Source organism: Neofelis nebulosa, chromosome 11 (genome assembly GCF_028018385.1).
Source record: "Neofelis nebulosa isolate mNeoNeb1 chromosome 11, mNeoNeb1.pri, whole genome shotgun sequence".
NCBI lineage: Eukaryota > Metazoa > Chordata > Mammalia > Carnivora > Felidae > Neofelis > Neofelis nebulosa.
The window spans coordinates 17,491,222-17,504,831 of NC_080792.1; the positions used below are offsets into that span (position 1 = coordinate 17,491,222).

At 48.9% G+C, this 13,610-nt stretch overlaps 1 protein-coding gene across 10 annotated transcripts in view; it reads left to right on the forward strand.

Moving 5' to 3' along the window:
* ALPK2 (alpha kinase 2) overlaps positions 1–13,610 on the forward strand; it is a 118,043-nt gene that overhangs the window by 74,168 nt on the left and 30,265 nt on the right. For 9 of the 10 annotated variants that reach the window (XM_058691952.1, XM_058691955.1, XM_058691957.1 and 6 more), the window contains 4 exons: positions 3,058–6,283; positions 9,872–10,019; positions 12,529–12,656; positions 12,773–12,808. In XM_058691952.1, coding sequence (XP_058547935.1) covers positions 3,058–6,283; positions 9,872–10,019; positions 12,529–12,656; positions 12,773–12,808 — 3,538 coding nt within the window. The remainder of the gene's footprint in view (positions 1–3,057; positions 6,284–9,871; positions 10,020–12,528; positions 12,657–12,772; positions 12,809–13,610) is intronic. The other variant, XM_058691959.1, reaches the window with a different exon arrangement.

Consider the following 13,610-nt stretch of genomic DNA (forward strand, 5'->3'; position numbering starts at 1 on the left):
GATATATCCCAGTGACCAAACTCACCCTGATCAAGACTTCCTCATCCTGTGACTCACCCTTTCCAGAGGCCAGTGTCTGCTGGGCATCAGCCTGGAACTCTGTTGTTTGGTAGGAAGTGATAATGGGTGGGGAGCATCCCAGCAAGTAACAGAGTGGCTTTTTAACTGGAGCCCTTTGGGAAGAATTGTCCAGTGCCTGGCAGAGAATTCTACACCAGGCGGCCGCTCCATAAATGTCTGTTGGCACTGATGATGCTGTAGTGACGACAAGATCTTAAAATAAAGGACTGACATAGGTAGTAGAAATTCAGGCCAAGGAAGAAGGCTCGAGAGAGGGTCACCGTGTTTTTAAGTGGACAGTCTTCCCTCATTCCTCAAATCATGACCGGGGAGTTATCCACATTTTCTGCGTTTGATATTTCAGTATATTTGTACCACAGCTCACTATGAAAAAAAAACGGAACCAAAAAAGGAAATGAAAAGAACATTCTCTATGTGTGCTATAGAGGTGAAACCATACACATGTTAAACTTCTTGGCACTAAAAAAAAAAAGAAAAAAAAACCCACAACCTTGCTTATTTCCCAGAAGTTATCTTGTTTTCCTTTTCCATTTTAATGTGATGGGGGATATAGAAAGAGAGTAAATACATTTTCCTTTTTGGAAACACCAGGATGTGAACCAGTAGATCCCCTGCTTATGACTCAGTCTTGTCTTGTCTTTTTTCTTTTCTTTTCTTTTCTTTTCTTTTCTTTTCTTTTCTTTTCTTTTCTTTTCTTTTCTTTCCTTTCCTTTTTTTTTTCTCTTTTCTTTTTTCTTCTCTTTTCTCCTCTCCTCTCCTCTCCTCTCCTCTCCTCTCCTCTCCTCTCCTCTCCTCTCCTCTCCTCCCCTCCCCTCCCCTCTCCTCTTTTATTTTCTTTTTTAAATAGAAAGTCAGGAGCAGCAGAAAGCCCAAAGCCCTTCAGATTTAGAGGCTTAGTAGCTGACGTCAGGTTGAGCTGTCTGAACTGGGGCACGGTTCTTTCGTTTACTCATTCTTTCAACAAGTGCTTATGGTGCACCTGCTGGGTGCTAATTGTTGTAATAGACCTTAACTACAACATAGGATGGGAGCTCTTTCCAGATGGGCATATTGCCTGAGTTGTATCCACATCACCTGGGATACTCCCTAGTACATTGGAGGCATTCCATAAATACTTGCTGGATAGATGAATGGTCCCGGCCCTCATGGAGTTTATAGCACAGGAAATTACACTACATTTCTTCTTGTTCCTTTAGCACTAGTGTGCCAATAAGATCAGAATTAAATGAACGTCAGGCTAGCTTTAAGGAGAGTGAGAGGTGGCTCCCTGGTGGCAGCAGGCAGCCTTGGAGGGAGGTGTGGTCATGCCCTTGTCCTGTTTCCCACTGGCAATAAGTGAAGGGATTGACCGGGGGACAGTAAGACCAAGATTCTCCCGTGTGGTTTATGGGAAGGAGCCTCAGGACGCAGAACCACACTGTGCACAGGAACATTCCAGGTCTACTTTGTCACACGCTGGGAGACGCTGTCTGTTCCCCTCTATAAGCCCAGTTATCAGTTTCTGCACACTTGAATGAGGCTGCTGCAAAGCAGGACTCCTGAGTTGTTGGCAGGAAGATGGAGATTCTTCCTGAAATTGAGCAGAAATTCCCTTTGTGTTTGCTGGACCTAATTTTGATATGTATTGAAATAATAGATGAGGGGCGCCTGGGTGGCGCAGTCGGTTAAGCGTCCGACTTCGGCCAGGTCACGATCTCGCGGTCCGTGAGTTCGAGCCCCGCGTCAGGCTCTGGGCTGATGGCTCGGAGCCTGGAGCCTGTTTCCGATTCTGTGTCTCCCTCTCTCTCTGCCCCTCCCCCGTTCATGCTATGTCTCTCTCTGTCCCAAAAATAAATAAAAAACGTTGAAAAAAAAATTAAAAAAAAAAAGAAATAATAGATGAGCTAATAGTTTTAAGAGACAAGAAATTAGTCCAAGATCTTGTTGCTTCCTTAAACAATAGCCAATGTCACAGAACAGGCAGGGTCTACTCCTCACCGTGTGAGATTCCTTCCTTCTTTGATTCCTTCCTTCCTTTCTCCCTCCCTTCCCTTTTTCTCTCTCTCTCTTCTCCCAACCCTAAGCAGTCCTGAATTTTTTACATCTCCTGGACATGGTTTGCCTGCCACGGGGCATCTGTTTTAATATGGAAGAGGTGGGACACCTGGGTGGCTTAGTGGGTTAAATGTCCGACCCTTGATTTCTGCTCAGGTTATGATCTCATGGTTTGTGAGTTTGAGCCCTGCATCGGGCTCCGCACTAACAGCGTGGAGCCTGCTTGGGATTCTCCCTCTCCCTCTCTCTCTGCCCCTCCCCGTTCATGTGGGTGCTCTCTCTCTCAAAACAAATAAATAAACATTAAAAAAAAAAAACCAAAGTGGAAGAGGTGTTCCAGGATTTTATAACCTTTTTGAGGTAGATATAATTGACAGTGTGGTCAATTATATGGTCCGTCATAACCTCGTTACTTCGTGAAAGGTGGGTTCAAAGGACAGGACTTTCTCCGTTCTTTAGTAATGTTATTAACCAGCAAGCTGTCATATTTTGGGAACAAAGGTTGTCCATTGCTACTTTACAAGCATTGCATATTTCATTTGTTATGATCATGTGAAACGTATCTTTCTGGAAAGACGCCCACAAGCTCTGGTGACTGACTTGATCAAACTAGTTTACATGCAATTTATTCCCATCTTTTTTCCACCCCCCCGAGAGAGAAAAGAAATCATTGAATGAGGACTGTCAGAAGGCTTTTTGCTTATAATGGAGAATTTGACCAAGGGCCCCCTGGAACGTACAGTTGCTTAAATTTGCATATCTCCAGGAAGTCTCTAATAGCTAGAGAGAGTCAGGGGACCAGTGTTTAGATTTCGATCATTCCTGCTACTCTTCTTGTGCGTTATTACAGTCATCAAGGATTAACAGTCTTGGGGTTGCAATCATGCCCAGTTGCGGGCTCTCTTAGGAACAATTCTATTAATATCTCTTTCATCTTCCTAGGTGCAAATTCAGGAACCGGTCAGGGGGAGAGACACTCTCAGCCGGATGCCAGCCTTCTCAGAGCCTGCTGGGGAGCAGTCTGCCCCTCCTGGGACCACAACAAATTCCTTCCCCAACTTAGGAGGGATCGACGAAGAATATGCATCATTGGCCCGATACCTGGAGCTGGAAAGCTGCACTCGATGCCCGCAGCACGGAGACAACCAAGACAGAAAAGACTGCGCACTTGGAAGTTCCTGGGAAGACCTCGGACGTGAGCTGAGCATCCCAGACGCCAGTAATGAAAACAGGTCCCCCCGGGAGCTGTCAGCGCTTCTCCCCCAGGAGGGCAGCGCTGACCCTGGGGAGCCCAAGCCTCTCTCCGTTGCTTCCCCTGAACCCATAGATACCATCACCACTCTGGAAACTGCGTGTGGTGGGCCAAGGGCCAGAGAAGCAGCGTGTGTGTTAGAGCTTCTGGAAGCACGTGGCCAAAGAACATGGCCGACCACGGACTCTCCTGCCGGAGCCTCCCCTGATAAATACTCGCCTCACGAAATTTGCTCCGTGGACTTAGAGTTGGCAAAAAGTCAAAGCGAAGTATCTGATTTATGTTCTCCTGATGACAAGACGCCGGGCGTTCTTTTTCAGATGCGAGGTTCTGAGCCTCCACAGCCGCCATGCAAGAGCGCCAAGGAGCGAGACTCCGCCATGCCCCCTCTTTTTACCAGTGTTTTCACCTGGAACCTTTCACAAAAAGCCAGTGAAGGGGGCACAGGGAAAAACTTAGCGGCGGTGGAGAATTTCACCTCCACGTTGGTCTCCACAGTACGGGCTGGCCAGGAGAGGCCCGGCCCCAGCAACTCAGGAGGCCTTGAGGGAAAACAGCCTCTACGTTCTGAGAACAGCTCTTTTGTGCAGTTGGCAGAAGGCAGCAACAAGGGCCCCAGTAACGGTGGCCCAGACACCACAGACACATCAGCCAGGAATGGCTCAGGTGTAATGTTTCCTCGTGAGACGCCAACGACTTTCACTGCTCATCTGGAGGGTCTTCAGGTGGCCAGGGAGAGTGGGGACACATGGCCCCCAGTTACCATGGCCCCCAAAGTTCACCCAGCCAAATACCTCCCTGTTTCCATTGCCGAGAACAGTCTTGCAGATGGACCCAAGGGGAGCTCACCTCAGGCACCAGATGAAAATATTCTCCACCTCACTTCCCATGCTCAGTTGGGTCATATTTTAAATGATCCCAAAACTGAATCTCTAAAGGAGCCCTTTGGCATGGCTCCCCGTGGACCAGGAGTCCCCATCCACGTTCCTCGGCTCCCAGAGGTAGAGGGCTTCTGTAGCAGTCGCCCTCTCCAGACTGATAACCAGTCTGGAGATAAGAGCCTGACTGTGGACAGGGCAGACAATAGGAGCCTTGAAGAAGATATCCAAGAAAAAGAAAGTGAAAGAACACAGAGGATCCAGCACGAGAGCTTACCCCCACAGAGTTTTATTTCCGAGGGTGGTTTCCAAGAAAGGTGGCCCATGACAGCTGTTGCACAAGGGGAAATACACCCAGTGCCCTTGGACCACTTGTCGGCAAACTCCAGGGAGGAGAGTGGGCAGAGCTCAGACCTGGGGCCTACTGTGTGCAAGGTGGCTCACGCCACCGTGGAAGATGATGGTCAGGCTCTGAGCCACACTCCACCTCTCTCTGATATCTTCCTGGAAGGCTCTAGAGAGAGTGGGCCAGGACTTTGGAAAGCAGGCAGAAAGCTGAAGATTATAACTCTGGAGGCTCCCATTGCAGAAGACTGGCTCCCAAGACCACAGACGGGTTCTGAGTGCAAGGAGTTAGAAGCTGGTCCCGTAATTCCTGACAGGGTCTGGGCTCTATCTGATGTTCTCAAGGCTCACAGTCCTCAGGCTGAGTCTGGCCCGGCCCTTGCTAATAACAGAGAAACCCATGTCAGTGAAAAACGCGCCAGCCGTGCATATTGGAGTAGCCTTTCTTCCCAGTATTTGAGCCAGCCCAGACTCCTGGAGTCATCTGTGGATCCTGTAGACGAAAAGGAATTACCCGTCACAGATTTGTCATCAGAGACTTCCAAAACCGGAGAGAAGGAAAACGTGAGTAATGTGAGTCAAAACCGAGAGGAAAACCAAATCAAGGATCATGCTGCCTTCTTTAAACAGTTTCTGACCTGCCCTAAAATCGTAGAATCCTCTGTAGACCCCACGGATGAAGCAGGTGTGATGGTGTGCACCAGGGCTGGGACACCAGGGCCTTCTGAATCCACACCGGCTATCATCAGAGAGGAGAGCAAACTGAATGATGGGAACATGGGCCAGAGACTGGAAGTCCAACCCGCCATCTTGCAAGTCCCACGTCCTGACGAAGGTGGGGAAACCGTTCCAAGTGGATGTGGAATAAGTCAAATACAAGAAGGCAGTAAGAGAAGCTTAGGGGAGGCTGAACAAAGTAAAAACAACAAAGCAGAACCTGTTTTCTCCACTTCACCTCCTTCTAACTGTCTTGCAGTGATGACTCATGCATCTGTTGGCGTTGATAGTCACAACTCCACAGGTCAAGTTCATGACGTCCCCGAGAATGATTTAGTTGAGCCCAGAAACCGCCAATATGCACGTTCTGACTCGAAGGAAAGGGAAGCTGTTGAGAGTGAGTGTGGGAAACCTTCACCCTCTTCTAGTGGTCTCGCTCCATTGCCCTGTGCTTCATCTCCCAAAGGAAACACTGCAGACTTTTCAGTAAGCCACACAATTCGGGAACCTCAAAGAGAGGAGCCCCGCACTGGGGAAATCAAGCATGTGAGTACCTCTGGCTCTCCAGCAGTGACCTCGGCATCTGGTTCAGGTGAATGTGCCTCAGAGAAAGCTCCTGAGATATCACAGCACCCATGTCAACAGGGCTCCAACCTGGGCTATGGGAGAAGAACCAGGGAAGAGAATCTCGGTCACACGGCAGCCCAGACCCTCAGATTCCCAAAAGCCCCACCAGCAGGGAGTGGCTCAGAGGAGGTCAAGAAGCCAGAAACCACAGGGGGTGGACATTTAGCTGAGGGGGTAAAGAAGAAAATTCTGTCCAGGGTGGCCGCCCTGAGGCTGAGATTGGAAGAGAAGGAAAATGTCCTAAAGAGCTCAAGCTTTCTTAAAAAGATTCCTAAACTCGAAACACCGGCATCATGCACAGAGGAGGAAAAAGACACAAAAAAGCCACCTTACAAAAGAGAAGGGAAAGGTGAGGTGCTGTTGCTTTCTGTCGTTGGTAACGTTTGGGTTTGTGAACCAGATGTCTGGTGTCCTTCTGAGTCCTCTGCATTTAAGGTGAGGGTCCACTGGATAGGCATTGGTGGCTTGGCAGTGACCAAATGGTGGCCTGGCCTGTATGCTCGTGGTTCTCAAGCTCCACTGGCCTCACATCCCCTGCAAGGCTCGTTGAAATGCAGATCGTTGGGCTTTCCCCTCCAGAGTTTCCGGTTCAAGGTGTGGGTTCGAGAAAGTGCGTGTCTAACAAGTTCCCAGGTGATCTGGAGAGAGAATCACTGAATAGGCTGCCTGTGGGTAAGTTGAAATCGAGGGAGTAGGATTAAGATGACTTTCTGTCTCATTACCCTTTAAAAAATATTTTAAAAGATAAACAGAAGCGTTCATCAGTGTCGCTAATTAGTATAATTCAACAGACCACACACAGCAAGCAGGATTTACGGAAGTAAACATTCAGGGATAATTTGGGAGCCTCTTTTTTAATTGGTGATTTTCCTTAACAGCAGTTTACTTGAATCCCGGGTTTCCTTCCGAATTCGAGCGTAACGTTTCTTTCCAGCTCACCCTCCTCTTCATCTGAGTCGGAAGCGCCCTCTGAAACCTCCGTTCCAGGTTTCAGGCCACGTGAGGCTCAGGGCCCTGGCAATTTCGGTCACTTTTGTGCTGCGGGGGGGGGGGGGGGGGGGGGCGGCGTCACGTGACCCCAAGCTCCATCCCTTAACCCAAATTTTAGCCTCTTTCGTTTCAGAGCTCTTTTTTCCCTTCCCACGGGCGGGACGAGTCAAAAGAGAAGACCCCGCAGTGAGGTCGTGGAGCTGCCTGTGGCAGAGCCCGACGCTGGGGCCCCCTTATACCCCAAAGCGGGGGGGGGGGGGGGGGGGGGGGCAGGGCTTTTTTCCTTCCTGAGCGTTCAGACCTCCACACGGGCGCTCATTATTCCCAGCACACATCACCTAGGCCCTCAGCGCCCCCTGCAGCCAGGAGTAAATACAAAACTACCTTCTGAAGAGTTTTGGGGGGCATCCAACCAGTTTTCTAGTATATAGGTTTTAAAACCTATTTAGGGGCGCCTGGGTGGCCCAGTCGGTTAAGCCTCCGACTTCAGCTCAGGTCATGATCTCGCAGTCTGTGAGTTCGAGCCCCGCGTCGGGCTGTGTGCTGACAACCCAGAGCCTGGAGCCTGTTTCGGATTCTGTGTGTGTCTCTCTCTCTCTCTCTCTCTCTGCCCCCCCCCGCCCCCCCCGCTCACACACACACTCTCTCTCTCTTTCTTTCTCTCTCTCTCTCTCTCTCAAAAATAAACAAAAGTGAAAAAAAATTTTTTTGAAACTGCCTTAAAGACAACAGAGCAGTATTTTAAAAGATCTCTGAAGTGGTTTCAACCCTGAGGGAAATGTCTATTTGGAATCCTTGTCCGCGGTTATCTGAGTTACTACGGGAACACAGACTATCCGGAAAAGCAAAAGCTGGCAGAGTTTGCTCTCAGAGACTGCGTGGCTTCCCTGAGCACTGCATTCTGGGAGGGGAGCACTGTCACACCAGAGACCCCTTGGGGAAGGAGTCTGTGTGTGTGTGTGTGTGTGTGTGTGTGTGTGTGTGTGTGTGTGTGGTGGACAGAAGCACGTGACTCAGAGGACTCAAAGAAATAAAACTGAGTAACCTTTCTTGGGGACGTTCACAGCTGTGTACTCACCTGGCGGGAGGGGGCTGCTCTATCCTTTCCCATCAACCCTTGACCCGAACGTGCGCAGAAGAGGAACCTAGCCACACTGAAGGCTGTCCTTTAGCCCCATTCCCCGTTCCCTCCGACACAGACAGGGGTCCTTCCCAAAGCCCTGAGGCCTCTTGCTCAGAGACCCTCATTTTGCTTTGCTTCCCATTTTGGCCCTTCCCTCTATCCTCCCAGGTTTCTGGGTTCAGAACTTCTAGTGGGCAGTGGACAGAGTTGGCAGCTTTGGGGACATTGGGGTCTCCACAAAACCATCCGTGAAGACTGCCACCACATTGTGCTGGAAGGCTCCTTGAGGACTTAAGTTCCAGATGAGGAGGCGGGCTTGGGCAAGACTCTGGAGCGAGAGTTTGAGACTGTGGGCCTCAGTACCTAACGCAGCCAGCCGCGTAGGACCGAATAATCCGAAATGGGTTTTGCCTTCACTAAACTTGGTGTGTCTTCTCTCTCTGCCATGATATTGTTAGTGTCTTCAGTTACTCTCTAGTGGAGGGATTTGTCCCCTGAGCGGCTCATTAGTACTTCCTGGGAAGAAAACAAGCTTTTAAATACGTTGGCATCAAAGAGAGAGGAGAAGGCACATTTAACCCATCGACTGCTGCCCAGCAGTGGGATCTGAGGTAGCGGGGAAACAAAGCGTTGGCACTGGGGACTGCGGGCTTGGCCGGGGATCACACAGTGTTTTGAGTCACCACGGCTGCGGTGCTGTGGAGCTTGGCCTGCACGAGGACGGACACCTCGTTGCCAGGAACCCAGCCAAGTCATTCTGCCCACCTGGCGGGGCCAGCCGTCTCGTCTCGTTCTGCTGTCTGTGCTGCTGCCCCGTGGCTGTCCCGAGGAATGACACACTCAGCTGGCCTGCAGTGCCCTGATCCCTGATGTTAAAAGGCGACATTCAAGGAGCTCAGCCCAGCCTCCCCCCCCCCCCCCCCCCCCCCCGCACCCCACACACCAGGGAATTGTTTCCTGATTGATCGTGTTTCATTCAAGGAGACACGTCTGTCTCTTTTGCTGATGAAATCGCTATCAGACATCACTGCAATCCGCTCGGATATCTTCAGCAAAGATAGCTGATCAAGGGGAAAGATGGGGGAGAATTATTCACTAAATATCTTATTGTTGCTTTGCCTTTTATATTTTGGGACATAACCGCAATTACTTGGATAACCTGGATTTTGTCCTGCTCCCTAAGCCCCAGCTCTGATTTTGACCTGGATTACCTGGCGATCATTTAAATACGGCTCTATTTGGCTCAGGGTTTATAGACTAGGTATCCACAATCCCCAAGCCTCTTCTTTAAAAAAAAAAAAAAAAAGCCTCTCACATTCTACTTCATTTCGTGCATTCTAGATCTCACTTTGGGACTTTAATTTTTGTTAATGTTTATTATTTTTGAGAGAGAGAGAGCGTGCACGCGTGAGCAGGGAAAGGGCAGAGAGAGAGGGAGACACAGAATCCGAAGCAGGCTCCAGGCTCCGAGCTGTCAGCACAGAGCCCGACGCGGGGCTCGAACTCACAAGTTGAGATCATGACCTGAGCCAAAGTCAGACGCTTAAATGACTGAGCCACTCAGGTGCCCCACTTTGGGAGTCTTAAGTAATGCAAAATGAGATTTTTCTATTAGATTGATTTGCTCATTTTCTGAATGTTTAGGCGAGTCACATCTTCCCTCAGACACTTGGTTTCCTCATCCATAAATTGAGGGGGATAATTATCCCCATTCTTGGGATTGCTGTGAAAATTAAATGTGATAAAATGGGAAAGTCTTCTGGCCACTGTGAAACTCTCTGCCACTATTGTAAGAACACTGACCTGAAACTCTCTCGTTTCCAGCTCCGATATTACTAAAAAAGATCCAAGCCGAGATGTTCCCTGACCACTCTGGGAATGTAAAATTAAGCTGCCAGTTTGCAGAAATTCATGAAGATTCTACGGTCTGGTGGACAAAGGATTCAAAGTCAGTAGCCCAAGTGCAGAGAAGGTGCGATATTTGCCTGGTTACTTTTCATGGTTGTTGCTGGTTTCACAACGTAGTTCTAAAAGAAAATAGTGATAGGAAGTAAAAAGGAAAATTGAAGCTGAAACCCCACTCACTTAAGTATCCAAGACAAGTAAGGAACGAAGACAGAGGTCTAGACAGGGAAAGCAGGGAAGGGTTCTTACTCAGGCTCTGCCCCCCCCCAACTCTTGTGGCCTCAAAAAATCATGAAATGTGTCACGATGCTTTTAAAATCAGGGGAACATGATGGGGTGCCTGGGTGGTTCAGTCGTTTCGGTTTCTGACTTCGGCTCAGGTCATGATCTGACCGCTCGTGAGTTTGAGCCCCGTATCGGGCTCTGTTCTGACAGCTGGGAGCCTGGAGCCTGCTTTAGCTTCTGTTTCTGTCTCTCTGCCCCTCCCCTGCTCATGCTCTCTCATGCTCAAATATAAAATAAAACATAAAAAAATAACTTTAAATCAGGGGAACATGCCAAATCATCTTCTAGTCTGAGGTTCCACAGTCCCAAGATCATAGAGCTCTCTTCTGTTTGTGAATCTGTGTTTTTTCTCTTTCACAAATTCCTACTAGCCTGCCAAATTTCAAAGCCAAGAAGGAGAATCCCAGGGGAAAAAAAACAATCCATGAAGTAATAGAAAGTAGCAGGTGTTGAAGGTGATAAGTAACCATTTCTGAGATGGGAAAAGCCGTGTATTTCTGGGGCCCTAGGTTAGAAGAGGAGAGGAGAGGAGAGGAGGGGAGGGGAGAGAGAGAGAGAGAGAGAGAGAGAGAGAGAGAGAGAGAGAGTGGGAACCATTGCCGAGAGTACCCGTGTGGAACAAAGCTGACGAATGGCTCCCTAAGCGCCTTGCTGGCAATAAATGCTTGTTCACGTGAGCCGTGGGCCATGGGCTTCACCCAACACACCTGAGGGAGTGTGGCTTATTCTAAAACAGATCACCTGGCTCAGTGGGCATAACTCAAGCCCCAGCTGCTTCTTTCTGCTGAGGGAAGTCCCCGTTCAGCCCCCTGAGTCACGGGAGGTGTCCTGTCCCCTTAATCTCGTTGCAAGGAGCCTGAAAAAGGAAGGAAAATCGAGTTTTTTTGTATAACTAAATCAAATACGTTTGCTTGGAGCATACGTCTGGAAATTATGCTCCAAATGCCATAGTGATGCCGGATTCGAACTGTAATTTCTAAATTTTTTTTTTCAACGTTTTTTATTTATTTTTGGGACAGAGAGAGACAGAGCATGAACGGGGGAGGGGCAGAGAGAGAGGGAGACACAGAATCGGAAGCAGGCTCCAGGCTCCGAGCCATCAGCCCAGAGCCTGACGCGGGGCTCGAACTCACGGACCGCGAGATCGTGACCTGGCTGAAGTGGGACGCTTAACCGACTGCGCCACCCAGGCGCCCCACGAACTGTAATTTCTATAACATCCCTCCAGAAAACCTAACTGGATTGTGACAGATGGAATGAGGCCACGCAGCCTAAAACGTTGCCATTACCCTGCCTGTCTTATGTATGGCTTAGGAAGAGTGATAATGGAGGATAAGTGGCTTGGCTTAAAAAAAAAAAAACAAACAACCAAGACCACTCCCTAGAGCTTTATAAAAAGAAGCACTAATCATTCATTTAAAGCACTTTCTGTAGCTGTGAGCCAAGGGTAATTAACCAGTAGGGTTTTCGGCAATCTTGCTCTGAGCTCAGAATTGGCATTTGAATCTTTTGGGTCCATTTTCCATCTGAGATGTCTTCAGAAAACCTAGCCTCCCTGTAGGGAGCATACATTAGTAGGCCTGCCATTTACTGGTGACATGTGGCCAGGCCTTTACACTTGACCGACGTTGGCTTCATTTTGTCTGGGCAGCACTGAGCTGGGAGCACCCATTTGCCTTTTCTTCTTCTCCTCCTCCCCCTCCTCCTCCTTCTCTTTCCTCACCACCACCACCACTGGTTTTTCTGTTTGTGGCACAGTGCCTGGAACTTAATAGTTTGGGGCGGGTGGATGGATGGGTAGTATTCACTAGAAGAGTACCCTATTCAAAAACACCCTCAGCCACGGGTCCTTATTTACAGCAAAGACCCCCTTTCGCTTGTCCCGTATTGTGTCTGTGTCTAGATTTGGTTTAGAGCTTTCAGGTCTCCTTCAAGCCCAGAGCACCTGGGTCAGTAACGTAACTGAGGTGAATTCTGAGCAGAAATGTTAACGACGGCCCCCAGAATTCACATTTCCGGTTCTTGGCTCTGCAGGTCACAGCCAAGGCTCCCAAATGGTTTTGATTCCTATTGCCTATTTGGAGAGAGGATGTTAAAGCAAAATTGCACCAATCATCTCCCACAGATAAAAATGAATTATGCAAACAGCTTATCGAGACCTTGTTCTTTAGCCAGCCCACTAGCCCCAAATGTTAGGGCAGGGAAGCACCTGTTCCTTTCTCCTTAAGTGTGTTAGAAAAATGCAGCTTCAGAACGATGAAGCGTTCCAACATTCACGTCCCCTATTGCAGGGCAGACGACACCTCGGCTGTGTCCTTGGCCATCGTCCAAGCCGGTCAGAAGGACCAGGGCATCTACCGTTGCTGCATCAAGAACAGTTACGGCAAAGCGACCGCTGAGTTTAACCTTACCGCTGAAGGTAAGCCTCAGCCTCTCCGTTTCAGGCGATAAACCACGAGGCACCCCCCCCCTCCCCAGCCCCCGTCCAGAATGCCCACTTGCACTGAAGACCCTCTCTTCTTTGTCTTCTTCTAGTTCTGAAACAACTTGCGAATCAGCAGGATATTAAAGGTAAGCTGACCCGAGTTGGATGTCCAAGGACATGGGCCACTCCACAAAGCGAGAGCTCGCTCCTGGAATCAAGGGTTGAAACAATATCCCCATCGACTCTTCCAACCAAGTAGGGGAGAGCGCAGGAATGACTGGGAAATGAATGACAATTCATGAGCTATTTCAAGCTGGTGGCGAGGCCTGGAATAAGTGCGTGAGGCTACCAACATGCAGAGGTGTAGTATTTATGAAAGATCAGACTGGGGCGCGCAGTTGTTGAGGATGTGTCGGTGGGGGCCTTGGGGTCAGACTCCTTCCTTTAAGCCTCAGGCTTGCGTCCAGCCCCTCTGCAGCGGGTTTTCAGCGTCTGGCACTGACACAGCCTGGTTTGTTGCTTCGGTTTACTTCCCAGTTTGACTCACTAAGCAGATTCCAAAGACAGTCAGGGGTCCTAGGAGAACCCCATTCCTTCGCATCTTCATGGAAATGAAAGATGAGTTTTGGTGCTTTCCTTTGGCGTTTTGGCACTGGTCCCGGTCCCCTTGATCTTTCGGATGAAGAAGCCTCAAATAACTTCTTTATCACCTTTCTTATTTGGTGATAAACATTTTATTAGTTGAATTCTCCAGAGGAGGAACAAATAACATTTTACAGGCTGGGCTCTAATTAAAAACTAATAAAACCCAGCTCGTGGGAAAGCCCAAAAATGAATGATGGTTCAAATAAGACACAAGCTAGCACAATTTAATGATCACACATGGGGCTTTCAAAGGAAAGTCCTAAGATTTATTTTTTTCCTTTCACTGTTTTATCTTTGTTAAGT